The sequence below is a fragment of the Carcharodon carcharias genome, chromosome 6, assembly GCF_017639515.1.
Source record: "Carcharodon carcharias isolate sCarCar2 chromosome 6, sCarCar2.pri, whole genome shotgun sequence".
In the NCBI taxonomy this organism is placed as follows: domain Eukaryota; kingdom Metazoa; phylum Chordata; class Chondrichthyes; order Lamniformes; family Lamnidae; genus Carcharodon; species Carcharodon carcharias.
In genome coordinates, this window is record NC_054472.1 from 167,143,270 (window position 1) to 167,170,915 (window position 27,646).

General features: G+C 47.9%; 1 protein-coding gene across 1 annotated transcript in view; it reads left to right on the forward strand.

The window, feature by feature from the left end:
* The window catches only part of trpn1 (transient receptor potential cation channel, subfamily N, member 1), a 326,508-nt gene that overhangs the window by 175,355 nt on the left and 123,507 nt on the right, over window positions 1–27,646 (forward strand). The window contains exons 10-12 of the mRNA XM_041189307.1: window positions 4,327–4,425; window positions 22,359–22,559; window positions 24,779–24,880. Coding sequence (XP_041045241.1) covers window positions 4,327–4,425; window positions 22,359–22,559; window positions 24,779–24,880 — 402 coding nt within the window. The remainder of the gene's footprint in view (window positions 1–4,326; window positions 4,426–22,358; window positions 22,560–24,778; window positions 24,881–27,646) is intronic.

Sequence of the window (27,646 nt, forward strand, 5' to 3'; positions counted from 1 at the left end):
AACCTATTTACGTGTATCTCAAACTTAATACTGTTAACTTTTTCATGGCCAGAAACTTACCTGTGTTGGGCAGGCTGGGCGGGGGCGGGGCGCTGAACCGATCGCTGCCCGCGATTGGCTGTGCGCCGCCATTTAACGTGAGCAGGCCAATTAAGGCCCACCCGGCGTGACGCACGGCCGGTGGCGCTCAGTGCTACCTGTGCGGCCATGCACGCAAAAAAGCGCAGGAGTCTCCCTGAGGCACAGAGCTACCTCAGGGAGATTTAAGTTGCTTAAAAAATTTAGTTATAAATAAAGTATAAAATTATTTAAACACATCCCCTCATGTGAAAGTGTTACATGAGCTGGGACCTGTTTTTATCTTTAGGAAAATTTTATCATTTACTTAATAAAAGCTTTGGGAAGCTTCATCCCGCTCGTGGATGAGGTTTCCTGAAAAACACGAAAGCCGCTTGGGTTGTTCGCCCAACCTTAAGGTTAGACAGGCAGCATTGCAAACAACATTAATTCATTTTTTTTAATTGCTTTAATAGGCTGTTGACAGTTCGGTGGGCACACGGTTGCCTCCAGCGCGTGCCCACCGACTGAAAGATGTAAATGACACGCGATGACGTCGGGATGCACGCCCGACATCATCTCGCGTCACTTTGTGCGTCAGCGTGTCAGGCCCACCCCTATACGCCGATGGCAATATTCAGGCCCGTGTTTCCAAACAGCCTGACTCCTGTCATATGGATACTGTCTTAGGGAGGGCTGCCCCCAGTGTGTAAAAGGCACCCCCCCCACACACACAAGATAGTACCCGTGTTCCTTCCTACCCTTTTAAAAACTTTTTTTTTAAAAAGACCTGCCCACTCCCGCCCAACTGCCCATGCCAACTGTATTATGGTGCGGCCAGCAAATTATCGCCTCCAGTTGGCTTGTTAGCATGCTCAATTGACCCTTAATTGTTATTTTTATATGGCAGGCAGTCTTTCAATTTTGGCACCCGCCCACCTACCATATTATGGGGGTGACTTCGGGGGGTGGGTGAGAAGATGGTAGGCTGGACACCTGCCCTATTTTATGCGGTCCCCCCACCTCCTCCACCACCCCCCCCCGCCCCCCCAACCGAAAACACGACCGGTGGGGGGGAGGGGGGGCATGCAAAATCCAGCCCTGCCCTGCATGGGATGGGTGTAGGAGTTTCCGACTATGACTGTGTCAGGCTGTTGCTTTACTAATCTGTGGGACTGCTCTCCCAGTATCAGCACAAATCCCCAGATGTTAGTGAGAAGGACTGGGTAGGGTCAACTGAACAGGGTTTGCCTTTGAACCCGGTGCCTAGGTTGATGCGGAAGGATCTGCCCAGTTTATTTAAAATTTCTGTCGTGGTTGGGTACAGCCAAGTGGTTTGCGAGGCCATTTCAGAGGGTAGTTAAGAGTCAGCCACATTGCTATGGATCTGGAGTCACACATAAGCCAGGCTGAGTGAGGATGGCAGATTTCCTTCACTGAATGACATTAGTGAACCAGATGGGTTTTGGAACAATAATCCAGTAGTTTCATGCTCACCATAATTGAGGCAACCTTTTTTAAAGTTTCAGATTTATTTAATTGAATCAAAATCCCCAACTGCTGTGATTCAGTTTGAACTCATGTCTAAGCATTAGTTCGGGTCTCTGGATTACTAGTCTAGTAACATTACCACTATGCTACTGCCCTCGTATTGATGGAGGGAATTGTTCTTGTTACTTTATTCTTCACTAATGCTCACAGGAGAGAAAAGTGGATAAACAAATATCATCCAGCCATGATAGGCTCCATCCTAATTACAGCCTTGCTCCAGACATGGACAAAGGAGCTGAATTCAAGAGATGAGGCGAGATTGACTGCTCTTGACATCAAGGCAACATTTCACTGAATGTGGCATCAAGGACCCCCAGCAAAACTGGAGTCAATGGAAATCAGGGAGAAAACTCTCCACTGGTTGGAGTCATACCTAGCACAACGGAAGATTGCTGTGGTGGTTGGAGGTCAATCCCCTCAGTCCTGGGTCATCACTGCAGAAGCTCCTCAGGGAACTCCACGGCCCAACTATCTTTAGCTGTTTCATCAATGACCTTCTCTCCATCTTTAGGCGGGAAGTGGGATGTTCGCTGATGATTGCACAAAGTTCAGTGCCATTTGTGATTCCTCACGCACTTAAACAGTCCATGTCCAATGCAGCAAGACCTGGACAACATTCGGGCTGATAAATGGCAATTAACATTCATGCCACACAAGTGTCAGGCAATGACTATCTCCAAAAAAAGAGAACCTAACCATCTGCCCTTGACATTCAATGGCTTTACTATCACTGAATTCCCCCACTATCAACATCATTGGGGTTAACATTGATCAGAAACTGAACTGGACTAGACATATAAATACTGTGGCCACAAGAGCAGATCAGAGGCTGGGAATTCTATAACAAGTAACTCACCTCCTGACTCCCCAAATCCTGTCCGCCATTTACAAGGCATAAGTCAGGAGTGTGATGGAATACTCTACGTTTGCCTGAATGAGTGCAGCTCCAGCAACACTCAAGAAGCTCAGCACAATCCAGGACCAAGCAGCCTGCTCGATTGGCACCCCATCCACCATCTTAATTATTCAGGCCCTCCGCCACTGACGCACAGTAGCAGCAGTGTGTACCACCTGTAAGATGCACTGCAACTCATCAAGGCTGCTTCGACAGTACCTTCCAAACTCATGACCTCAACCACCTCAAAGGACAAGGGCTGCAGATGCATGGGAACACCACCATCTGCAAGTTCCCCTCCAAGAAACTCACTATCCTGACTTGGAACCATGACACTGTCACTGGGTCAAACTCCCCTTCTAGCAGCACTTAGAGGTACCTACACCATGTGAACTGCAGGAATTCAAGAAGGCAGCTCACCGCCACCTTCTCAAGGGCAAATAGGGATGGGCAATAAGTGCTGGCCTAGCCAGCACCACTCATACCCCATGCCGGTTCGACAGCTCAAGGCCCAGATATACTGATCAAAGATTGCGAAGCCAAGCCGGCCTTAATCAAAAGCCGCAATCAATTTAGCAATAGTCTGAACTCCTATGCAGGCCTCTGCCTCATAAATTCATTATTGCTACACCTGTTTCATACGAAGAAAATGGATACAAGATTGCTGAATTTAGGCCCTATTCTGTGGCCATATGCTACACTGTCACTAGAACACCAGAGACACTGGAGCGCATAGACGTTAGCACCAAAATATGTGGAGTCAGAGAATATGGGCGTGTTTTTGGCATGGGGGTGCAGAGGGCATGTAAGACATGACAGGCGACTCGTCCACCACCTTCCTGCTCACCCCCAAGCTGGTCCCCATAATTCAGCAGGTGGGAGGGCACCAAAATAATTAAAAGGCAATTGCGCTTGTAAACAAACCAGTTGACCTAAATAATATGCTGTGAATGCCATAAGATGTTTGGCATGGGCAGGCAGACAAGATTGAGAAGGCCATTTTAAAAATAATTTTGTGAAAAAGGTGGGAAGGAAGGGGGAGGCGCCCTGTGCGCATTGCGGGCACCATGCCCTCCCCCTTCCCCCACCATCACCAAGATGTTACCTCCCCTTTGTTCCTCCTTGCCTGGCATTCAAAACCCACCCCACCACACCCCACCCCCCCCCCCACTCCCCGATTCCTTCCTGCCCTAAAAGCTCTGGACTTTCCTCAGCCCAGGATATATTGATCTTTGCTGTGGGCCTCCTTGTAGTCCCAGCGGTGCCCACTCTGGGACAGCAAGAGCTTCTAGCCAATGAGGTTGGCCGGCAACTCTCAAAGGCGGGCCCTCCTCCCATTGAGGGGCAGAAGCCTGACCCTTACCTGCTTAAGGCCACCCGGAGCATGTTCTTGCTGTGGGGCAACCTTGTTGAGCGCCGGCCTGTGCGGCACCGACTTTCAACCCCAGGGGAGGCAACCAATACCCCCGTGAAATTTAGCCCCAGGGCTCCGAGGAAACAACACTAATATTGGACTGTCAACATTGCAACATCGGCATAGTGAACCTACACCACTAGATACAATTATATGTGTGCATTTTTTTTGTTGTCGCTCCTTATCCTAGGGACACTAAGGTTCATTATCACCTGGACGAAGAACAGTCAAATCAGAAAAAAATGAGGAATCAGGCTTATATATGTCAGTGCCAAATCACAGAGAGCTTATACCCACTGTGGCTTCAGGCTGCCCCCGTGTGCATATTTTTCATTAAATACGTCAAGCCAATTTAATATTAAACAAACAGATGCTTGTAAACTTTAAATATGGTGTGATTTACTTGCAGGATGGAAGTACCCTGATGCACATTGCCTCACAGTGTGGCCACCCTGACACAGCACTGGCATTTCTGAAGAAAGGGGTCCCTTTGCATATGCCCAATAAGGTACAACTAAACACTTTTTGTAACGTTTCATTTACTTTCTTCAGTTTTGAATCTTTGACCATTGACCCTCTGGGCACAGATTTTCTGCACCAATGGGCACACTGATTTGGTTGGCGCTATTCCTTACATATTCAGCCATCCTGCCCTCCCATTGGGGAACTGTGCTTGAAGGGAGCATGACTCAGGTGATCGAAAGCACCGATTCACCAATCAGCACTTCCCTTGAGCTTGGCTGGATAGATGGAGCCAGTAAATTTACCCCAATTGCCTTGACCCCACTAAAAAAGGCCAGTGATAAAGGATCATAAGCCCACTAGTGTTTCTTCGCCAACTTCTCCCTCTTCCTGTCCAACAATCCCTGATGGGGTACATGGTTCCACTAGTGCGGGCAGCCCATTTTGTGTAAGTGATAGGTCTTCATGTGTAGTTCTTCAAGCTAAGCCCAATTCTGTTCAACGTCCCCATGATGTTTCCATGAGGAACTCTTGCAGCTATGTCATGTGACTATAATAATTGCCATCCAAAAACTCTAACCATCTTCCTGTGCATTAGAGCTGAATCCAGCCACTTGAGTGCTTTCCCCTTGGCCATCATTATATCACATTTTACCACCAGTTCCAAGCAATCCATATGACATATGCCAAGGACCATGGGAAAGAACCATGACCAAGGCTTTAGTTGATTCTGAGGACATACAGACTGGTCAGAATCGTCCCAGATTTACAATAAATGCAGTAGCGGGCTTCTTGCTCCATATGGTCCCACTCCCGTCGCATTAATTATGCATTCCTGGGAAACACACCATTTCAATGGCATGTGTCTCTCATTTGCCCGTCATGCCATCATCTCACTGCTTCATCATACCGGGCTCCATATTTGAAGTATAGCCGTGCGCACACCTCTCAGCGCTTCCAGCCCACGACTGCTGCACAGAAAACATGGCACTAAAAGGCAAGAAGACTGCAGCCCCCAGATTCAATAACACGTCCCCTGAGCTCCTTTTGGACACAGTGGCAGCCCACCTTGATGCCCTCCAGCCCGGCTGTGGCTGCAGGATGGGCAGCAACATCATCAATCTGGCTTGGGAGTGGTGGTAGCAGTGGTGGTCAGCACCAATGCCCTGCAAAAGAAGACAGCTACCCAGTGCCACAAGAGGATGAATGATCTCCCCAGTTCCGCCAGGGTAAGTCACTCTTCTCAGCGCTCTCAACTCACACACAGAAACCCATCACACATCCACAGGGATCTCACTGTTCACTCTCTCACACACACCTTCATCGTCCTCATCCCGTCAATGACACATTCCAGGCATACTTATCATCTGGCATGCCAGGTGTCCCACTTACACTCTCTTCATCTCTATTCAGGACGAGCTGGTACACAACAACCGGGAGAGGTCGCAGACCAGTGGGGGAATGCCTGAAATCCACATCCTCACGACTTTGAAAACAGAGCCATCCAGCTGGCCGGCAAGGATCTGGACTGGTCCTGTGCTGACAGTGAGGTCGGCGCTGCTCTACCAAGTGAGGATCCAGCGTACATCAACCATGTTGTGAGTGATGTGTCCTGTATCACAGGCCACTGCCCTACACTAATTATCTCTCCTTGCTTTCACAGGTACAGAGAGTCCATGACCCAGAGCATCCAATCAAGCCCCAAAGAAACTTCTGAAGAGGAATCTGAAGGCACGCTCCTTGAAGTCCCGTCACAGTTCTCAGAGACACGCACCTCAGTGGGACCAAGCTTGAGAGTAGCCTCGGCATCAAAATCTGGTGAGCGCATCACACTGTCTGATTCACAGCAGGCGGCAGCAGGGACTTCCTAGGTCACCTGCATGCAGAGGACTGCTGGAGGCCAGAACGTTGCTGAGACTGAGTCAGAGGGCGAGATCTTGAGTCGATCATCTCAGAGTTGCTGGAGCTGCAAAGGCAAGCTCGGGAACATCAGAAAGGGATGTCTGCTGCACTCCTCAGATTGCGAAGCATGATTTAGGAATCTGTCCACCTTTAGTCTGATGTGATAGCGCTGGCATGCCCACACACCGAGCTAAACACTGGCAGGATGGTGGCTGCCATGGAGACTTGGTCCAGGACGCTGCTCCTGCACTGCTGAACGGGTTGAATTCCATCACTGATGCCATAGTTGACCTCCACAGTGTGTACATCAGAAGGATGCGGGACTGCTCGATTTCATTCCAGCTTCCCCTTTTCCCATAGGGAGGAGGATCAGCAGGGGAAGACATACCGAGGCTATCCAACCAGATGACTCCAGGAATATCTAGCCCATCCAAATCCCCTCTTCCTGTGACCCCAGCAGCTCCAGCTCCACGGGCCAAGGAGGTGCCACTGCCCCACAGCAGGACCCTGAAAGCAGGCCGGGGCCCTCCAGGTCTCAGCCCCCCAGAGGACAACCGTCAAGGTCATCACAGGCAGGGTGTAGCAGTCAGCAGACTGCCTCCACCTCCGCTGTGGATGTCGGGGGAGCACCAAGATGTGTTAGGAAGGTGAAGTGACTCTTTCGAGTTAAAACAATTAAACTAAATTAACAAAATGAAGGACAAATCAAGCACAGCCCCTAATTCAGGTCAGCTATAGAACTAAGAACAAAGTTTAAAGCAAACTTACAAACTTTAAAACAAAATGTGATTAAAGGGGTCAGTAAAACACTCCAGTCTCCGTGATGCCCACCGAGCACGGAAGACATGAAGTAGATGTAACTCTTTCGAGTTAAAACCAATTAAACCAAGTTAACAAAATTGGGATAAATCAGGCACAGCCCCTAATTCAGGTCAGCTGTAAAACCAAGAACAAAGTTTAAAGGAAACTTACAAACTTTAAACCAAAATGTGATTAAAGGGGTCGATAAAGCACCCCAGTCCCCGCGGTGCCCACCGAGCACGGAAGGCATGAAGTAGATGTAGTTGCACAGCCTGAGCATGGGTTTTAATTACTTGTACATAATGTTCACTATTGTCAATAAACTCCCAAGAATGTCTCCCTGCCTATGGCTCCTTGTTCTGATGAGCAGTGTTCCTATCACTCAGATGTGAAACCTTTCTGTACAAGATAAAGGCAGGTGTCTCAGTCCAGGGCCTCTTGCCTATGCTTTGTGCAGCCTTCAGACCAAAGTGATGGTTTAGCCTCACACTCCCTGGACACATTAGTGATGTCTGCACCACGATGGTGCTTGTTATAGCTGCCAGAATGTAGTGGGCAGGTGTCACAGAGTGCTATCATTCTCTCTGTGTGCTCTCAGCACCTTTAACGTGGGACTGGCCCCCATCTCTTCAGCACCTGTCACCAGTGACACTGCTCCTGGAGAAGTCAGGTGCTGAAGGTGGACATAGGATCAGGTGCATTTAAACCTCCCGAGCATGCCTGCTTCTTCTGGCCAGTGCGAGCTCTTTATCACAGTCATTGTCACCTTTAAGGACCTCCTTGCCCTCATTCCTGTCAAAGTCCTCCTCTTTGGAAGAGACCACCAGTTCCTTCATCTCCTCCTCAGCCAACTTCTCTCCCTGTTGCAGCACCAGGTTGTAAAAAGTGCAGAAGGCGACGATGATGCGTGACACCCTCTGTGGGCTATTTTGCGGGGCTTCACCAGACCGGTCCAAGCACCGGAACCTCATTTTCAGCATCCTGATGGTTTACTCCACCAAGTTGCGAGTTGCAGCATGAGCCTTGTTATACCTTCGTTCTGCTGTAGTCTGAGGCTGCCGCACGGGTGTCATCAGCCACGTCCTCTGCGGGTAGCCCTTGTCCCTGAGGAGCCATCCCTGCAGCCTCTGTGGATCCTGGAAGACTTCAGGGAACTGAGACCCACTGAGAATGTAGGAGTCATGGACACTGCCTGGAAACTGTGTGCAGACCTGCAGGATGCATTGGTTGTGGTCGCACACCAGCTGCACAATCAGCGAATGGAAGCCCTTGCGGTTGACATAGTTGACCGCTTGTTGCCGTGGGGATCTGAGCATCACTTGAGTGCAGTCAATAGCACCCTACCCCTGTGGGAAACCTGAGATTTGGGCAAATCCAATTGCTCTTGCATCCTGGCTGGCCTGTTCCCGGGCGAAATGTACAAAGTTGTGTGCCCTTGCGAAGGTGGCACCTATGGCCTCATGAATGCATTTGTGGGTGGAGGCTTGTGAGATCCCACAGAGGTCACCTACGAAGCCCTGAAAGGAGCCACTGGCATAAACATTGAGCGGCACAGTCACTTTCATGGCCACTGGCAGTGAATGCCCTCCATGTCCCTGTGACACCAAATCTTGCAGTAGCTGGCAGACTTGGCCGACCAGTTCCCTATACACACCCAGTCTTCGGCTACACTGTTTCTCGGTATTCTGCAGTAATGAAAGTAGACCCTGGGTCTAGCTAGGCGCTGACCAGCAACAGCTGGCTGTGGCTCTTGGGTGGCGTGTGCGAGAGCCCCAGCTGCCCCTCCTTCCTGAGGGTGCTGCTCCTCCCTCTGCGCAGCCAGGCACCTCAGTCACTCTGTTCTCTGTCACCTTCGCTCTCTGTATGCCATAAGGCATACAGCTAGCTCTCAAGGCTCCATACTCCTGATCCTCCTGCAGGATGAAAGAAGGAGGTGTGTGGGTTAGCTTGGGTGTTCTGAGAACCTCTCTTGGTTAGGTCTGGAGGTCCCCTAATGCATCCCGGAGAATCCTGACCACCACTTGGATGGCCAGAGTTTTGTGCACTACATGGCTGCCCGAAACCTCACCCACCTCGGCTCCATTCCACCTGACAAATTGGCAGCAGCTTTGCCCATTGAACTACATGCCATGCTCTCAGCTCAGGCATAGGCATTCCCCTAACCGTGCTGCAAGGCTGCACTGTTAGCTTGATCCATGGGGGAGACTGGTCCAAACCGGAATAATGACATTGCAAGGGGCTGTGAGCGCTTCCACCACTGACTGCTGCACGGGCAGTTTTAGCAAGGAGATTGTACAATGTGTCCACAAAAACTCTCATTAGTTTGCAGTCTGTGCCTGAGGGGTGAAAAGCTCTGGAGCACATGGTGGCACTTTCGTGCCTCTTCATTACTTGAGTGGGCAGATAAGCTAGAGGCCCGACTCCACACTTGTCAATGTGGCTGCATCTGAACTGCTTCAGCTGCGGAGGAATGGTGACTGTATATGAGCTTTCCCTAAAAGTGTGGCTGCTTCCCTCCCCCCCAACCCCACATGTGCTTGTGCACTAGCTTCAACCGCAGGCAGCCCTACCCCCACCCCTTCCAATGTGCCTCAACCGCAGGCAGACCTTGCCCCCCCATCGCCCGCAATTCGCCCCAAGCATGAAGTCCAACAGGTGACCCTCGCGAGCACTGAGCAATGTTACTGTGCACTCGAGTCCAAGTTCCCCTCAAAGTGCAGACCTGCCGACACGGGCGGACGATCCAGCAGTGGTTGGGGGGGTGGGGGGGAGGTGGGTGTTTGGGCGGTGGGGGGGGGGGGGGGGGGTGGTGGGGAGGGGGTGGGGGACAGGTGTTGGTGGGGAGTGGTGGGGGCACATCAGGCCTTATAATGCTATGCTGATGTCAGGATTATCTTAAGGTTAACTTGCAAGTTGAGTCGGAAGTTAGCAAGGCAAATGCAATTTTGGCATTTATTTCGAGAGGACTAGAATATAAAAGCAGGGATGTGCTGCTGAGGCTTTATAAGGGTCTGGCCAGACCACATTTAGAATATTGTGAGCAATTTTGGGTCCCGTATCTCAGGAAGGATGTTCTGGCCCTGGAGAGTGACCAGAGGAGGTTCATGAGAACAATCCCAGAAATGAAAGGCTTAACATATGAGGAACGATTGAGGATTCTGGATCTATACTCGATGGAGTTTAGAAGGATGAGGGGGGATCTGATTGAAACTTACAGAATACTGAAAGGCCTGGATAGAGTGGACGTGGGGAAGATGTTTCCATTAGCAGGAGAGACTAGGACCCGAGGGCATAGCCTCAGAGTAAAGGGAAGACATTTTAGAACAGAGATGAGGAGAAACTTCTTTAGCCAGGGAGTGGTGAATCTATGGAATTCATTGCCAGAGAAGGCTGTGGAGGCCAGGTCATTGGGTGTATTTAAGACCAAGATAGATAGGTTCTTGATTGGTAAGAGGATCAAAGGTTACGGGGAGAAGGTGGGAGAATGGGGTTGAGAAACTTATCAGCCATGATTGAATGGCAGAGCAGACTCGATGGGCCGAATGGCCTAAGTTCTGCTCCTATGTCTTATGGTCTTATGGTGTGTTACAATGACATCCAATGGTGGGAAATGCAGCCTTCCATCGATGGGCTGAGCGGATGATCGCAAAATGGTTTCACGACATCCTGAAACCGATTTTTGGCCGCCTTGCCATATCACGCCAACGAACATGCCCAACGCCAGCAGGCACAGAAAATTCCACCCACTGTATTGTACTTTAAAAAAAATACTCATGACCGTAAAGTTCTTGTCAGAGCAAAACCTTTCCCTGGTGCCTGCTCTTTAAAGAGGGCCTCAATTTTTGACAGGACAAAGTAACAATGAAAATGTAGTTCTGTACCTTGACTAGATTAGGCTTCAGAATGTTCCCTGATGTTAACGGCCAATGTTTCCCCTTTGAAGTTGTGGGTTATTTTTTAATTCACTGCAACGCAGCAATAGCTTTAAGTGTGCTCAGTGCTGTATTATCTCACCAGGTATAATTTGTATTCCATTTGTAGCCAATCTGGCCAGTTTTACAGGGAGTGAAGATTGGAGGAAGAGGAGGAGAAGAGATTAACACTTCACAGAATCATAGAATCACACAGTTCAGAAGAGGCCCTTCAGCCTATCGAGTCTGCACAGACACTTGAGAAACACTTGACCTATCGACCTAATCCCATTTACCAGCACTTGGCCCACAGCCTTGAATGTTATGACATGCCAAGTGCTCATCCAGGTACTTTTTAAAGGGTGTGAGGCAACCTGCCTCCACCACCTTCCCAGGCAGTGCATTCCAGACCAACACCACCCTCTGGGTAAAAAAGTTTTTCCTCACATTCCCCCTAAACCTCCTGCCCCTCAGCTTGAACTTGTGTCCCCTCGTGACTGACCTTTCAACTAAAGGGAACAGCTGCTCCCTATCCACCCTGTCCATGCCTCTCATAATCTTTTACACCTCAATCAGGACTCTCCTCAGTCTTCTCTGCTCCAACAAAAACAACCCAAGCCTATCCAACCTCTCTTCATAACTTAAATGTTTCATCCCAGGCAACATCCTGGTGAATCTCCTCTGCACCCCCTCCAGTACAATCACATCCTTCCTATAATGTGGCAACCAGAACTGTACACAGTACTCCAGCTGTGGCCTCACCAAGATTCTATACAACTCCAACATGACCTCCCTACTTTTGTAATCTATGCCTTGATTGATAAAGGCAAGTGTCCCATATGCCTTTTTCACCACCCCACTAACATACCCCTCCGCCTTCAGAGATCTATGGACACACATGCCAAGGTCCCTTTGTTTCTCAGAACTTCCTAGTGTCATGCCAAACTTCCTTGTCAAATTACTCCTTCCAAAGTGTATCACCTCACACTTTTCAGGATTAAATTCCATCTGCCACTTATCTGCCCATTTGACCATCCCGTCTATATCTTCCTGTAGCCCAAGACAGTCAACCTCATTGTTAACCACCCGGCCAATCTTGCTAATCCTACCCCCCACATAGACATCTATGTTGTTTAAATAAATGACGAATAATAGGGGACTGAGCACAGATCCCTGTGGTACGCCACTGGACACTGCCTTCCAGTCACTAAAGCAGCCTTCTGTCATCGCCTTCTGTCTTGTACACCTAAGCCAATTTTGAATCCATCTTTTCAAATTACCCTATATCCCATGTGCATTTGCCTTCTTTATAAGTCTCCCATGTGGGACCTTGTCAAAGGCTTTGCTAAAATCCATATAAACTACATCAACTGCACTACCCTCATCTACACACCTGGTCACCTCAAAAAATTCAATCAAATTTGTTAGGCAAGACCTCCCTCTGACAAAGCCATGCTGACTATCCCAGATCAATCCTTGCCTTTCCAAGTGGAGATAGATTCTCTCCTTCAGAATTTTCTCCAATAGTTTCCCTACCACTGACGTAAGAAACACTGATCTGTAGTCCTCTGGCTTATCTCTACAACCCTTCTTAAATAGCGGAACCACATTAGCTGTTCTCCAGTCCTCTGGCACCTCCCCCATGGCCAGAGAGGAATTAAAAATTTGGGTCAGAGCCCCTGCAATCTCCTCCTTTGCCTCTCTCAGCAGTCTGGGACACAAATCATCTGGACCTGGAGATTTGTCCACTTTTAAGCCTGCCAACACCTCCAATACCTTGTCACTCCCTATATCAATTTGCTCAAGAACCTCACAGTCCCTCTCCCTGAGTTCCATACCTTTATCCTCATTCTCTTGGATGAAAAAGGATCTGAAGTATTCATTCAACACTCTACTGATATCCTCCGGCTCCACCCATAGATTGCCCCCTTGGACCTAATGGGCCCTACTCTTTCCCTGATTATCCTCTTCCCATTGATATTCTTATAGAATATCTTGGGATTTTCCTACTTTTACCAGCCAGAACATTCTCATACCCCCTCTTTGCTCTCCTAATTGCTTTCTTAAGCTCCACCCTGCACTTTCTGTACTCGACTAATGCCTCCACTGATTTGCTCCCTGCTAAAAGCCTTTCTTTTCCTTCTCATCGTATCCTGAATATCTCTGGTCATCCATGGTTCTCTGGGCTTGTTACTCCTTCCTATCATCCTAGAGGAAACATGTTGAGCCTGTACCCTCCCCATTTTCTTTTTGAATGACCCCCCACTGCTCTTCTGTAGATTTCCCCACAAATAGCTGTTCCCAGTGTACCTTGGCCAGATCCTGCTTTATTTTACTAAAATCCGGTCTCTCTCAATCCAAAACATTTTTTTGCAACTTGTCTATTTCTTTGTCCATAACAAGTTTAAATTGTACCATGTTGTGGTTGCTGTCACCAAAATGCTCCCCCACCACCACCTCAGCCACCTGTCTGGCTTCAGTCCCCAGAATTAGGTCCAGCACTGCACCGTCCCTTGTTGGACCCTCTACATATTGACCTAAAAAGTTCTCCTATACATATTTCAAGAAATCCATTCCATCCAAACCCTTAACACTATGTCTATCCCAATTAATATTAGGAAAGTTGAAATCGCCTAATATAATTACCCTGTTATTATTGTTTTTACATGCCTCCGCGAATTGTGCACATATTTGCTGAGCAATTTCACGCTAACTATCTGGAAGTCTGTAATAAACACCTAACAATGTGGTTTCCCCTTTTTTATTTCTAAGCTCACTAAGCTTCATTCGATGCCGCCTCCAAGATATCGTCTCTCCTTACTGCAGTAACTGACTCCTTAACTAATAATGTAATGCCTCCTCCTCTTTTACCCCCTCCCCTGTCTCACCTGAAGATTCTATATTCTATATCCAGGAATGTTGAGCTGCCAATCCTGCCCCTCCCTCAACCATGTCTCTGTGGTTCAGTGTTTCTTCAGGTAGAATTTTCTGGTCCCGCCAGCAGTGGGTTTTTGTGGTAGCCAGGAGTTGAAAATTCAGAAACAGGCCAAAAGTCAGATACCCACCAATGGGAAATCAATTCGGAATTTTCCTCTCTCCACTTTGTTGGCGGGATGGATTTCCCACGGATCCATGTTGGCAACGCCATTTGCATGTCATGAATACTCCTTAAAAATGCTACTCGCCGGAATCACATTCCCCCTCCCAATTATGTGCAACACCAGCAGGAAATTAGACCGGTCTAAATCATGATTGGATATAAATGACGTGCAACTGCCCACCCTCACTTCACTCGTGACTTTGAGGTGAGTGTAACATTCAAAGCCTACATGCAACAGCACTGTTCCATTTCTCAGCCATGTCAGTGCGACACCACACTGCTGGGGGTGTGGGATTGGTCTGCTCACGGTGGGTGCTACATAGCTCAGACCGGGCTGCACTCTGAAACAGAAGCCAGCATTGTGACTGGGGTGGGGTGTGTTGGTGAAGGATGACAGAGACATGTGGCTCAATGGGGTAGGGTGGGATTTGTGGTGGGAGGGAATGGGGGATGACAATGGCAGGCCGAGGGTGGGAAAGCTGGAGTTTGACATGGAAAACTAGAAGGGGGAGGATGAGAATTGAACTGTATGAATGGGAGAGGATGCACAGAGACTCTGGAATAGTGGGGTGTGTTGTGTTTGTGTGGCACATAAGGGATGGATTGCGCAGAGACTCATGGAGGGGTAGGTGGAAGGGAGATTGTGTTGTGATCAGTCATGAAGGAACAGGAGAGCTTACTAAATCACAGTCATAGTCCCTTAGATATCTTGGAGGTGGCATCAAATGAAGCTTTGTGAGTAGAGCTTAGAAATAAAAAAGGGGAAACCACATTGTTAGGTGTTTATTACAGACTTCCAGATAGTCAGTGTGAAATTGCTGAGCAAATATGTGCACAATTCGCGGAGGTGTGTAGAAACAATAATAATAGGGTAATTATATTAGGTGATTTCAAATTTCCTAACATTAATTGGGATAGACATAGTGTTAAGGGTGTGGATGGAATGGATTTCTTGAAATGTGTACAGGAGAACTTTTTAGGTCAATATGTAGAGGGTCCAACAAGGGACGGCGCAGTGCTGGACCTAATTCTGAGGACTGAAGCCATAGCCAAGAGGTCAGAGTGAGAGATTAAAGGCAGCCTTGGGGCTTTGTGGACCTCATATCCAGGGTTTGAGAGATTAGTGGCAGGCTTGAGGCTTTGTGCATCTCATTGTCATGGTGAGGGATTAAAGGCAGTCCTGGGGCTTTGCAGGCCATGCTACAGGGCTATGCATGGCGTGCATATCGTAGTCCCACTCCAGAGAGGGGCAAGGCCTGTGTTCCCATTTGGGATAAGGTACAGCTTGGTGTGCAGGGCATATTTATTGTCTTCTAGTCAGTGATGATGGGGTTGTCTCACTCAGTGCTGGGCTGCAGATGGGATGGTCATGGTTAGGAGAGGCATCTGCAGCCTGTATTTGGGGAAAAGGTAATAAAGGGTGGGGGGTACTTGAAGCTCTCCTGGGGGTGGGAATGGAGGGGGTGGGTGGTTCTCCTCTGTATGTCACCGTGCACACAGCCTCAAGATGGGGCGGGGGAGTGGATGGTGAGGTCCACATGGGGCATGGGGACATCAACAGTGTTAGGTTTGGAGGGGGGAAACCGGAATGTCCACCGCAGTAACAATGGGATCCAGGGTTACTGGGGGAGGCTGGAGAATCACTAGAGGGAGGTCTACCTGCACATCATGAGGTTCCAGGAAGATTAAAGGGACCCGAGCACTGACAGGGGGAGGGTCAAAGCTGGTGTCGAAGTAGAAATGTAGCACCGCCATCTCGAAATCCCAAAGTTATTGCACAGTTTAAAATCGAAACTGGAAAAGAATCTGCACGGGAGTGGTCTGAGGCAGTGTCGGAGGAGCCCACAGCTGGACTAAGGGGCCCTTTCAGGGGGCACTCTCAAACTGATTAGAGTCACAACAGTGAAATAGAATCAGAGCTGAGAGAATAGACTTCTTTGAGAAAGTGCAATTGGAGCCATTGCCTTTTGGTGTGTGGTAACAAGAGACAGCAGGAGTCATTGACTTCACAATACAGTTGCTCCATTTGAGCTTTAACAGAGAATTATGTGAGAATGGAAAATGAAGGCAACCATTAAGGAAGCACAGCTATTGTATATCTGCCAGATCATCAATGAAAACCTCTAATGTGCTTCCTCCAATTGGCCTGGATAATGGGCCAAAGGGCATCCAGTCATTGCTGAAATGCAAGTTGAGCATAATCAGTATAGCAGATCAGAGATTGCAGGAGTGCTTTGGTAAGGTGGCACATTTCATGAATGCATCCAAATCTCTTACAACCTCTATGGGATTAAGATGTCAAGTGTCAGGATTGGCATCTTGATCAGTTGCAAGGCTGTATCAGCGAAAAGCTAGTCGCGCAGACTCAGCTCGAGGGCATGACAGTGGCTTTCTGTTTGCAAGTGGAAGGTCTACTATATTTGCCCAGTATTCAGTAATCTCTTGCATCTATCAGTCCCCAGGGAGAGGAGGATTGAATAATGGAAACTGCACTCAATTCTTCCCTCGATGGCTGAGATCCAGTTGAGGAGGAGAAGGGCCCAGCATTGTCTAGCACAGCTTCCAGAGGAGGCCCGACCTGAGGTCTTTATTCCAGGGGAGCCTCAGCAAGATCTAGAGGATGAGGAGGATAGGCCCATTCCATGGAGGCAATTCACACGACCAAGGGTCTACCAAAGAAGACTTCCCTATCTGGAGATGAGTGAGAGACAATGCTACGCATCAGGATTGGCATGTTGATCAGCTACAAAGCTGTAACAGTGAAAAGCTAGTCCTGCAGACACAGCTCTAGGGCATGACAGTGGCTTTCTGTTTGCAAGTAAGAGGTCTGCTATATTTGCCTGGTGTTCAGTAATCTCTGCGCTTGACAAGAATGTGGTGGATCATATCTGCCACATTCTGCAGGAGGACCTAATGCCCCATAGACTGGGAGGCCATCCTCTGCCAGTGCCTCTGAAGGTCACTGCCATGCTCAATTTTTTTGCCTGCAGATCCTTTCAGGGATCCACTGTGGACCTATGCAGCATCTCATAGCCCTCAACACGTAAATATATCAAAGAGGTTCCAGATGCCCTTGACAGTAAGGCTCATCATTAACTGAAGTTCAAGCTCGATGAAGCTAGCCAGGCTGCTTCTGGGGTTTGCAGCTATCTTAGTCTTCCTTCAAGTTCAGGGTGCAATCGATTGCACACATGTGGCTTTGAGAGCTCCATGGCAGCAGCCTCTGATGTTCATTAACAGGAAAGGGTTCCACTCCCTGAGAGTTCAACTGGTGTGCAATCATTAGAAGTGCGTCATGCACATTTGTGCCAGGTACCCTGGGAATTCCGACAACTCATACATCCTGAGTCACTCCCAGGCGCCTCACATATTCAAAGGGCCTCAGCAATTACAGGGCTGGCTGCTTGAGGATAAGGGAAACCCACTCAAACGATGGCTCATGACACCCATGCATTGTCCTCAGAGCACCTCAAAGGAGAGATACAAGGTGGTGCGTACCTCAACATGATCCATCATTGAACAGACTGTTCGCATCCTGAAGATGTGCTTCCGATGTTTGAACTGCTCAGGCGGGGCTCTGCAGTCACCTGAGTGGATGGCCCCAGGGTCTCGAGCTGCAGGTGCTCCTCCCCATGCGTGCCCAAGGGCCTCTGCCTGGCTTCCTGAGGAGAAGGGGCTCATGGAGGGGGGAGGGTGGGGGGTCAAGATACCCCAGCCCCTCTCGCCTAGCCACTAATGGCTCCTACCAATGCCTATAGTGATGGGAGTGCAGATTTGAGCACAAACCTGGCAGGATCTGCTAGACCAAGGTCTCCAAGGCGGCTGCCACCCTTCCCATGGAGACCTTGAGGCGTTTCCATATTGGAGCTATGACATCAGACAGAATGTAGACGGGCTCCTCCATCCTTCGCTCCAGTCTGTTGACTGCATCTTGCAACTCTACCTGATTTTCCACTGCCTATCATTGCATCTCCAGCATGTTAGACGGCTGCTTGCAGAGGCTCATCATCTGACTCAGACTCAGTGAATGCCTGTTCTCCAGCAGTCCTCTGAGTGCCCGAGCCCTTAGCTGTCACTGCCTCCAAGTGCTGCAGAGATGTGTCAGTGAGGTGTTCCCCATAATGTGACCCCAAGCCTAATCTCAATCTATGACCCACTGGGATGTGTGCCCCTGCTGGTGGATGGTGCAGGTGAATGCAGTGACAGGTCTTCATCTGATGCATCCTCCTTGAGGTGACCTGGGGGCTGGGGCTTATGGTTGTTCTGGAGCTCTATCTGGGCCTGCTAGTGCCTGTAAGAGAGAGAAGATGGGTCTAGTTCATAAGCAAGCAGAATGCTACATTGCATGTCACTCACTATGATTATCAGGATGTGATCAACTCATAAAGGGCTCATCCATACTGGCTTGCTGGGAGAGGCCGATCTCATCTTCCCCACAGGAGGGATCTATGCCTTCACCTGTCAGCTCGGCGGCATCCTCCTCAAAGTGAGGCAGATCCTGGACGTCTGCCATCCCTCCACCCTTCTGGGATATCACCCTCCGAATGTGGACGAACTTGGCCTGCATGAAAATAAATGGAATGGAAAAAGATGAGAAGAGATGGAGGAGAGATTGGGAAGCATGTATGCCTGGTGTGTGTGCTGAGCCCTCCCCAATAAGACTGAGGATGGAGCTTGTGCAGCATGATAGGTGAGATGCTGGTGATGTTCAAGTGTCCGTGAGACAATCAGTGCTGATATGTCCCTCGCTAATATTGTGTGAGATCCCTAAGCAGTGTAATCCTTTGAGTGCGTGATGCCAATATGAGAGTGTCAAATTAGAGTGAGCTGAAGGTTGACTTGCCCTGATAGAGCGGATGAGATCATTCATCCTCTTCCTGCATTGGGCGGGTGCCCAATGAGCTGACCTCCCTTGCAACCACCTCCCAGGCTGGTGAGGCGAGGCTGAAGGGCCTCCTGGAGCCATCCCTCAGGTAAAGGACATCCTAGTGCTGGCAGGCTCCACAGATGAGGGCCTCAAGGGAGGCTGAACCTGGAAACAGCTTTTTTCTTGGGTGGAGCCATATCAAGAAGTTTCCTGCACACAGCTGGCCTGCTCTAATTACTTTAATGTATATGCTTGGGTGGTATTTAAATATGGCACCCGGACCTTCAACCCCATTAGGTAGCGATGAGGCGGTCGAATCACCTAACCATGTGATTCGGAGAGCTACTCACCGATGCATAATTAATGAGCTTCTGAACATGAAACCGGGTGCGATTTCCTGTTCTACTGCCCAGCGGGAAATGCGCTACAAAACCCACCCACCACTGCACTTAGTCTCCAGAATGGAAAATTCAGCCCTGAGGGCGGAATTGTCCAGTCCTATTGGCGGTGGGCATCATGGCAGGCATGAGTGGACAAACAGCGAGAAGGCCAAAAATCAGTTGTATGCTGTCGTGAAACCAGTTTACAATCGTCCGCTCCACCCATCTATAATCTTTCCCTCCGCCACACATCAGGAACCTAATTTCAATTCTTCATTAAAAGCCCTGCTCGCTGGAATCACCCCCCATGCTGGATCACCCGGGATCACACTGACATGCACCTGGCGAGCTACACTGCGCTCAGGACTTTGAGGTTCGCTTGCCTACCTTGCTTCGGGCAGCACTCACAGCCATCAGCGCCAGGCTTCACAGGCAGTACCACATCACTTTTAGGGGGTTTCACAGGCAGGTCCCTACCTTCTAGACCAGCCGTAAGGTGGGGGTAGCTTTTCAACAGCTGCAGGGTTTTTTTTTGTTCATGGGATGTGGTCGTCACTGGCTAGGCCAGCATTTATTACCCAACCCTAATTGCCCTTGTTCAGAGGGCATTTCAGAGTCAACCACATTGCTGTGGGCCTGGAGTCACATGTAGGCCAGACCCACAGATTTCTTTAGTGAATCAGATGGGTTTTTATAACAATCGGCAATGGTTTCGTGGTCATCATTAGACTTTTAATTCCAGATTTGTATCTGCTGTGGTGGGATTTGAACCCAGGTCCTCAGAGAATTGCCCTGGGTCTCTGGATTACCAATCCAGTGACAATACCACTACGCCACCACCTCTCCTGAGGAGAGGGGAGAGGAGTGGCCTCGAGCAAGGGAACAGGCTTCATGGCGAGGGCTGTGCTGGGTTGGGAGGGTATCCCAAAGTGTGTGTGGGGGACAAGATGGTGAAGGCTGAGGAGGCAGTCTCTAGAGGAGATGAGGCCAGATGGAGATGTGAGGGTGTGTGTGAGATAGTGAGTGGTCATGTCCTTTGAGCTGGCAGTGAGTGAGATGCCAATGAATGTGTGATGGCCTTGTGAGTGTGTGAGTTTAGAGTGATGTGATGGTACAGATGGCAGCACATTTGAGATCATTCATCCTGTTTCTGCCCTGGATGGCCAACCTCTTGTGCACAGCGTTGGCACTGACCACCTCTGCCACTGCCTCCCAGGCCAGGGTGGTGAGATTGCTGGACCTTCTGCGGCCAGAGTTGGGGCTGGAAGACATCACGATGGGCCTCTAAAAGGCATTCCAGTGACGGGACACAACTCTTATTCACTGGAGCAGTCCTGGGTTACAAGCATTGAGAACTGTGTGCATGGCTGCAATTTAGATATGGCACCTGGAGTGAGGAAACAGTGAGGTAACGGCATGGCGGGCGATTCAGAGGCCGCCTGCAGCGAGACAGCGTGTTTCCTGTGGTTGCATCATTAACGAAGTGGGAAGTGGACAATACGGCATGAAAACCTGCTATTGCGCCGTGCCGGTAAGACGCCATTTTTCAAGCCCACTACCAAACTTAGTGCAAATCTAGGGCAATTCTGTCCATTATGTCCAAAACAATATTCATGGTAAAATTTGGCATCCAAATACAAAAATGTACAATTGCTTTTCATTCCCTCCATCTTCAAATATGCTTACAGAATTTACAATCAGCACTTGCTATCAATCGCTATCAAAGACTCGCTATCAAAGACATGCTATCAGAACAGTTCCTCTTGCATTCATCAACACAGAGACAAGAATACCAAATTTCAAAGGGAGCAACAATTTATTCTACATGAGAAAAGGCTGATTGGTTGGCAAGTCAACTTTGATTTGTCAAGGCGTTGCCATGCATGGAGAATGCGCCCATATTCTGTTTAATCCAAAAAGGGCGCAAAGCCTGGACATGTTACTTTTTTCCTGCAGAGGACATGTCCCTTTGCATGAAGTAGCTTCTAGCAAGCATAAGTGAGCATTGCAAACCCGACTGACCATCTTAAATTTGTTGTTAGTGGAATTCTTAGCACACACAGGAAGTCCTGTCCAATCAGGGAATCACTTCCGACTTTACACATTATGTCCTGAGTTTTGCAAGCGCGGGCTGCTTGAGTACAGTCAGTACTCTGCCTATTGCGAACAGCCGAAGGGGTGTCCTGTTTGATACGATCCAGTCATTGAGACGTATGGCCTACTCACACAGGCACTGAAACTCATATACCACATTACTCATTCTACTCTGCTTTCTACCCTTAATGTCATCATTAACACATTCCTTAGCTAATATCACCACCATCAACACCTCTTTGTCCTTTTGTCTATGACAACTTTGGCAATCTCTTCTTTGCCTCCACCTATCACCGACCCTCTATCCAGCTCTACCTGTCCCATCCCCCTCAACCAGCTTATATTTCACTTCATTTCTAAATTTCTTAGTTCTGATGAAGAGTCATACAGACTTGAAACGTTAACTGTGTTCCTCTCCGCAGATGCTGTCAGACCTACTGAGTTTTTCCAGCTTTTTTTTTGTACCACATTATTCAGTTGCGTGGTAGGCAGAACATCTTTTTGGCTCGATGGCAGCAACCTGTTAGAGGAAAATACCACTCGTGTTGCTACTGCATTGTAGCAGTGAGAAACAGCTAGCTTCACCTGTTGCTCAGGTTTATGAGATACCTTGCCCTTTCAGGGTAATCTGAGGTAGACTGGGCAATTTTCAGGTCTGAAGGTAGCAGCCTTAGGCCCATTCACGAGCATGCGTGATACAGAGCGAGCAATGATCTGATCAGGGTGGTTATTATCTTGCAGGATAGCTTTGATGTTCTGGAGCACAAGCTTGCACGGTGAGCAAACAACTGGCGGGTCAGATCAACAGCACATCCTTTCGGCTGTTCAGCAGGGTAATGACAGGACTCAACCCAGTCCATGCTTGCAAAACTCATTTGCTTGTTTTGGTATTTTCTCACAGTGTTTCATTTTTTCATTCTTTAGTCGGGGGCAGTGTGTCTGCACGCTGCAGCAAGAAGAGGGCACACAGCTGTTGTGAAAGCTTTGCTCCAGAAGGGAGCACACATCGATGCTAAAACGAAGGACTGCTACACGGCCCTACACATTGCAGTGGAGCACTGCAAACCCATGGTGGTACAGACCCTGCTGGGCTTTGGGGCCCAGGTGCAGCTTAAAGGCGGCAAGGTAAGATGTAGGCACGATATAATGGGGACTGAATAATAATACACTTTTTTTTTCACTTGTTTCCTAAAGGGAAAGCTGTATTTATTGCTCATCCCTAGTTGCCCTGAGAAGGTGGTGGGCCATCTTGAAACCATAGCAATCCCCCAAAATATAACTGATTCAAATAACACATCTTGGCTCAGGGCGATTAACTGGAACTCAGTTGCCTGGACCTGCAGTATTTAGTTCCATGTTGCTTTCTTAAATGATAGAATAAAGCATTGTGAGTGTCATTATTATGATATACTGTGCAAAAGATGAATCAAGAGTTTTTTGCTGGGTTCCTGTTTTAACAGAACTGGGTTAGTTAGGACGTTGTACCTCTGGGAATGACTCCACACAAGACTGATTGGATGATATTTTCTTCTCTGACAACGCTTAAGGTCCCTAAATAAATGTGGTATTTTGTAGACAACTGACAAAACTAATGGGGAACTGGAAATCAGTCAGGTCGATAGACATGAGCACTAAGCTTCAAACCCAACCAGATATGATGGGCAGGAAGCGGTTAGACCAAGGTACAAAGTTAGGCAGCTACAAATGGGTTCATAGATAGGTGAATAGACAAAATGGTCAGTCAACCCAAGGTATTTCTTGGCACAACCTAGTAATGTAAAGCTTGCAGCTAAACTTGACTGCCAGATAATATTTTGCCATCATAAAATATTGCTATTCAAAGTTTGATTCAAGTATCAGCACCAGTGCTCTTTTGAAATTGGGAATGAAGATAGAATTTTTCCCAATCCCAAACCTGCACTATAGCAAGCTTGGTAGTTCCTGAACAAAAACAGAATTACCTGGAAAAACTCAGCAGGTCTGGCAGCATCGGCGGAGAAGAAAAAAGTTGACATTTCGTGTCCTCATGACCCTTCAACAGAACTGAGTAAAATTAGGAGAGGGGTGAAATATAAGCTGGTTTAAGGTGGGGGGTGGTGGTGGGGGTGTGGGGGGAGAGGGGGCGAGGGGGGAGGGGTGGGGGGGGGGAAGAAGTGAGGGGGCGGGTGTGGTTGTAGGGACAAGCAAGCAGTGATAGGAGCAGATAATTGAACAAGGCAAAAGATATGGAAATCCTGTCGGAGAGAGGAGCAGTACTTCTTCAAGGTAGGCATTTCTTGAAGAGAAGTGGCAGTCAATTAAACACAGAGATTTTTGTTTTTATCTCTGTGTTTAATTGACTGCCACTTCTCTTCAAGAAATGCCTACCTTGAAGAAGTACTGCTCCACTCTCCGACAGGATTTCCGTATCTCTCTTTTTTCTTGTTCAATTATCTGCTCCTATCACTGCTTGCTTGTACCTACAACCACACGACCCCCCCACTTCTCTCCCCCCACTCCCCCACCTTAAACCAGCTTATATTTCACCCCTCTCCTAATATTACTCAGTTCTGTTGAAGGGTCATGAGGACTCGAAACGTCAACTTTTTTCTTCTCCGCCGATGCTGCCAGACCTGCTGAGTTTTTCCAGGTAATTCTGTTTTTGTTTTGGATTTCCAGCATCCGCAGTTTTTTGTTTTTATGTTGGTAATTCCTGATGTTGACAACCAAATGGATGTAAGTGGAAGAAAGTGTCCCATTCCCAAGAACTGAAAATCACAAAATTTCATCTACCCATAAAAAGAGATCAATTGAAGTTGTGATGAAAAGAGACAATAGTTCCCTGTTTTGTGTGTACATGGTGATAGTTTCACCTCATTCCATTTCATGTGGAGCATAAACACAGAATGGAACTGTTGGGCCAAAAGGCCTGCTTCTGTTCTATAATTGCCATATAATACTGGAAACAGCATAGCTCAACCAACAACAGCAAAGCAGATTAACTGGTCATTTGTCGCATTGCAATTGCTGGGATCTTCCTGTGCACAAATTGGTGCCTGATTACCCTACAATACAACAGTAACTACTCTTCAAAGATACTTAGTTGGCTGTGAAAGGTTTTGGAACAACATAAGGTCATAAAAGATATTATATAAAATGTAAGTTTCTTTCTTTCATGATCCCTGAGCACCCTGAAGTGAATGTGAATGCACAAAACAGGTTGAAAAATGGAACTCTGCTTCACCATATTTAGGGTTATAAAGAGAAATGCCTGTTATACAGCTGAACCCTTTGAGCTTACTTTTATTAATCTTTTGCCACTGCTTCCAGCTAATGGTTGATTGATGCTGTCTTTCTCTCTACAGGCTCAGGAGACTGCATTACACATTGCAGCTCGGGTTAAAGATGGCGAGAAAGTGGCAGAGATGCTGTTAAAAAGTGGGGCTGACGTAAACGCAGATCAAGAGGTGAGCATGTATTTTTATAAACAAACTGCTGGTTAGTGAAGCAAAAAGCATTTCATGCTGCAACTCGAATTTTGGAGAATTGGGCTATAATTTATGCTGGGGTTTTGATTAGATCCTAAGTGGAACCATTCATTATTCTTTTATAACTCTGCATAAAACAAAACCTAATAAGATGACTTAAAAACTAAACAAAGGCCGATAGTTTTCCTTGCTGCCAGTTATGATAAAGGAATTACTCTGCAATCATAAGACACATTCACATTGGAACAAGGGGCTGAATTCTGCGGTCGGTGAGCGGAGGCGGGGCCCGCTCGCCAACGTGTAAAATGACGCGGTGATGTCGGGCGGGCGTCCTGACATCACCACGCGTCATTTAGATTTCCAGTTCGGCGGGCGGGCAGCCGAGTCAGCTGTGTGCCCACCGAACTGTAAAAGGCCCATTAAGGCCAGTTAAAATCTAATTTAAGCAATTAAATGAGCTGCCCGTCCAACCTTAAAGTGGACGGGCAGGCGAAGAGCCCAGGCGGCCTTCGCATTTTTCATGAAACCTCAAATCATAAAAAATTTTAAAATAATTCTTTGACATGTCCCAGCTCATGTGGGACATGTGTCACATGAGGGGACATGTTTTAAAAGTTTTTAATTACATTATTTCAGGGAGCGCGCAGCGCTTCTGGGTGAGCATCACGCTGGGCGGGCCTTGATTGGCCTGTCCACATAAAATGGCGGTGTGGCCCCAATCGGAGGCGCCAATCGGGTTCGCTCCCACCCCCACACCCCCACACAACCACCCCCCCCAACCCCCTCCGATGGATGAAACATTTTTCCCAAGGAATCTGACGTATAAGTTGCACTGTAAGGGACAGACTGGATGAACCCCAGCTAATTTTTTTGTTTTCGGAATTCTGAATATCTTTGGCTTCTCTTATGCTGCTTGGTCTCTACTTTGTGTCTGAGCAAGAGGTTTTTGTTTACACATGTATGCTTATCAATGGGTTTAGAATTATAGAGATTACCGAGGAGGAAAGAAACAGGTTGGAGTAGAGAGAGAAAAAGAAACAATAAGGAAGAGAAAGATACTATGGTGTGGGAAGTTACACACGTTATGTTAAAGTACAGACCAAGTGCTGTGCCTATGGGATCTTTTGAGGCCAAATTGCCTATGAATATAAAAACTGGCAGTGAAGAAGTGCAAATGCATTAATATTATCTTGTGTTCCAAATGTCTGAATTGAGGTTTGAATGCTTTAGTCCTATATCCGAAGTAAGTTGATCAAACTATACATCTATAAGCTAACATTATTTTAAATAACCAAACTTATGAACAAATTAAACATCGTTCTTCTCTATGTCTAGGAATTTTTTAAAAAAATGCAGACTTGAATATAGCTACAACTGAATCACATGGTTTCATATCAGCTCCATTATAACACGGTGTTTCTGTATTGGACCAGCACTTAGTTATTTTGCTAAATATATGTAAACTCAATGCTAACATCAATCTCTGCTTTAGCAAATCACATAATAACAAAGAAGTAAACAATTCTAAATTCCACAATTTTGCAGTTGAGCTTTATTATTTTGACAAAACGTGATAAAATGAATTTTTGGGGGGAATTTTATGGAGACGATGGGGGTCTCGGCCTCGGGCTGGAGACCTGATGAGAGACTTGTACTGCCTCCTCTGGGAAGGCCTGCCATTATTACTTACCCATCAGGGAATTGAGAGGTCACCAGCAGGCCTTCCATGGGATCAGAATCCCCTGGGCAGGAAGTCCTGTCCATTGACAGCTACAGGCCAATCAGAGACTTGTAGTTCTTTTGCTCTGCAGACCCACTGGGGAGGCAGTGGCTGCTGCCAGAACGACACCCAACTGAGACCCAGGGCCGCGAAGTAACCCAGATAACTGATAACAGGGGGGACTTTCACGGAGTGTATGGGGCTGAGCAGCAAGGGTGGTGGGGGTGGCTCTCAGTGGCTCCGCCCCCCTACTTTCCGATGCTGGGTCCCTCAATCAGGCGCTGGGTGCCTTTGAATGAGGGACTCCCCTGGGACACCACAAGCAATACACAGAGGTTTGTATGTCATGCTCCCCACATGGTGACAGACCTGCCCACCACTGGGCTGTTACCAGTGGTGACAGGAAGAGGCCCTTAATTGGTGTTTAATTTCCCCTTAAGGGTCTCATTTGATGGCGAGGTGGGGAGGCTGTCAACACTGGACCTCACTCACCACCATCCCACCAGATTAAATGCCCTCCCTATGGAGGAGGGGGGTGGGTGGTGACCATAGTTCTCTAGAAATTACAGAGGTGCAGTAATATAGTTCACAGAATCAAAGAATTACTACGGTGTAGAAAGAGGCCATTCAGCCCATTGTGTCTGCACCAGCTCTCTGAGCATTTTAACTTAGTGCCAATCCCCTGCTTTTTCCCCCGTAACCCTGCACATTGTTTCTACTTAGATAAAATCTAATGCCCTCAATCAAACCTAACTCCACCACACTTCCATGCAGTGCATTCCAAACCTGAGCTACTCGCTGTGTGAAAAAGTTTTTTCTCACCTTGCACTTGCTTCCTTTACAAAACAGTTTAAAACTTTGCCTTCTGGTTTTTGATCTCTTTACAAGTGAGAACACTTTCTCACTATCTACTCTGTCCAGGCCCCTCATTATTTTGAAAACTTCAATTATGATTCCTCTCAGCCTTCTCCTCTCCAAGGAAAACAGACCCAACTTCTCCAATCTTTCCGCTAATTGAAGTTCCT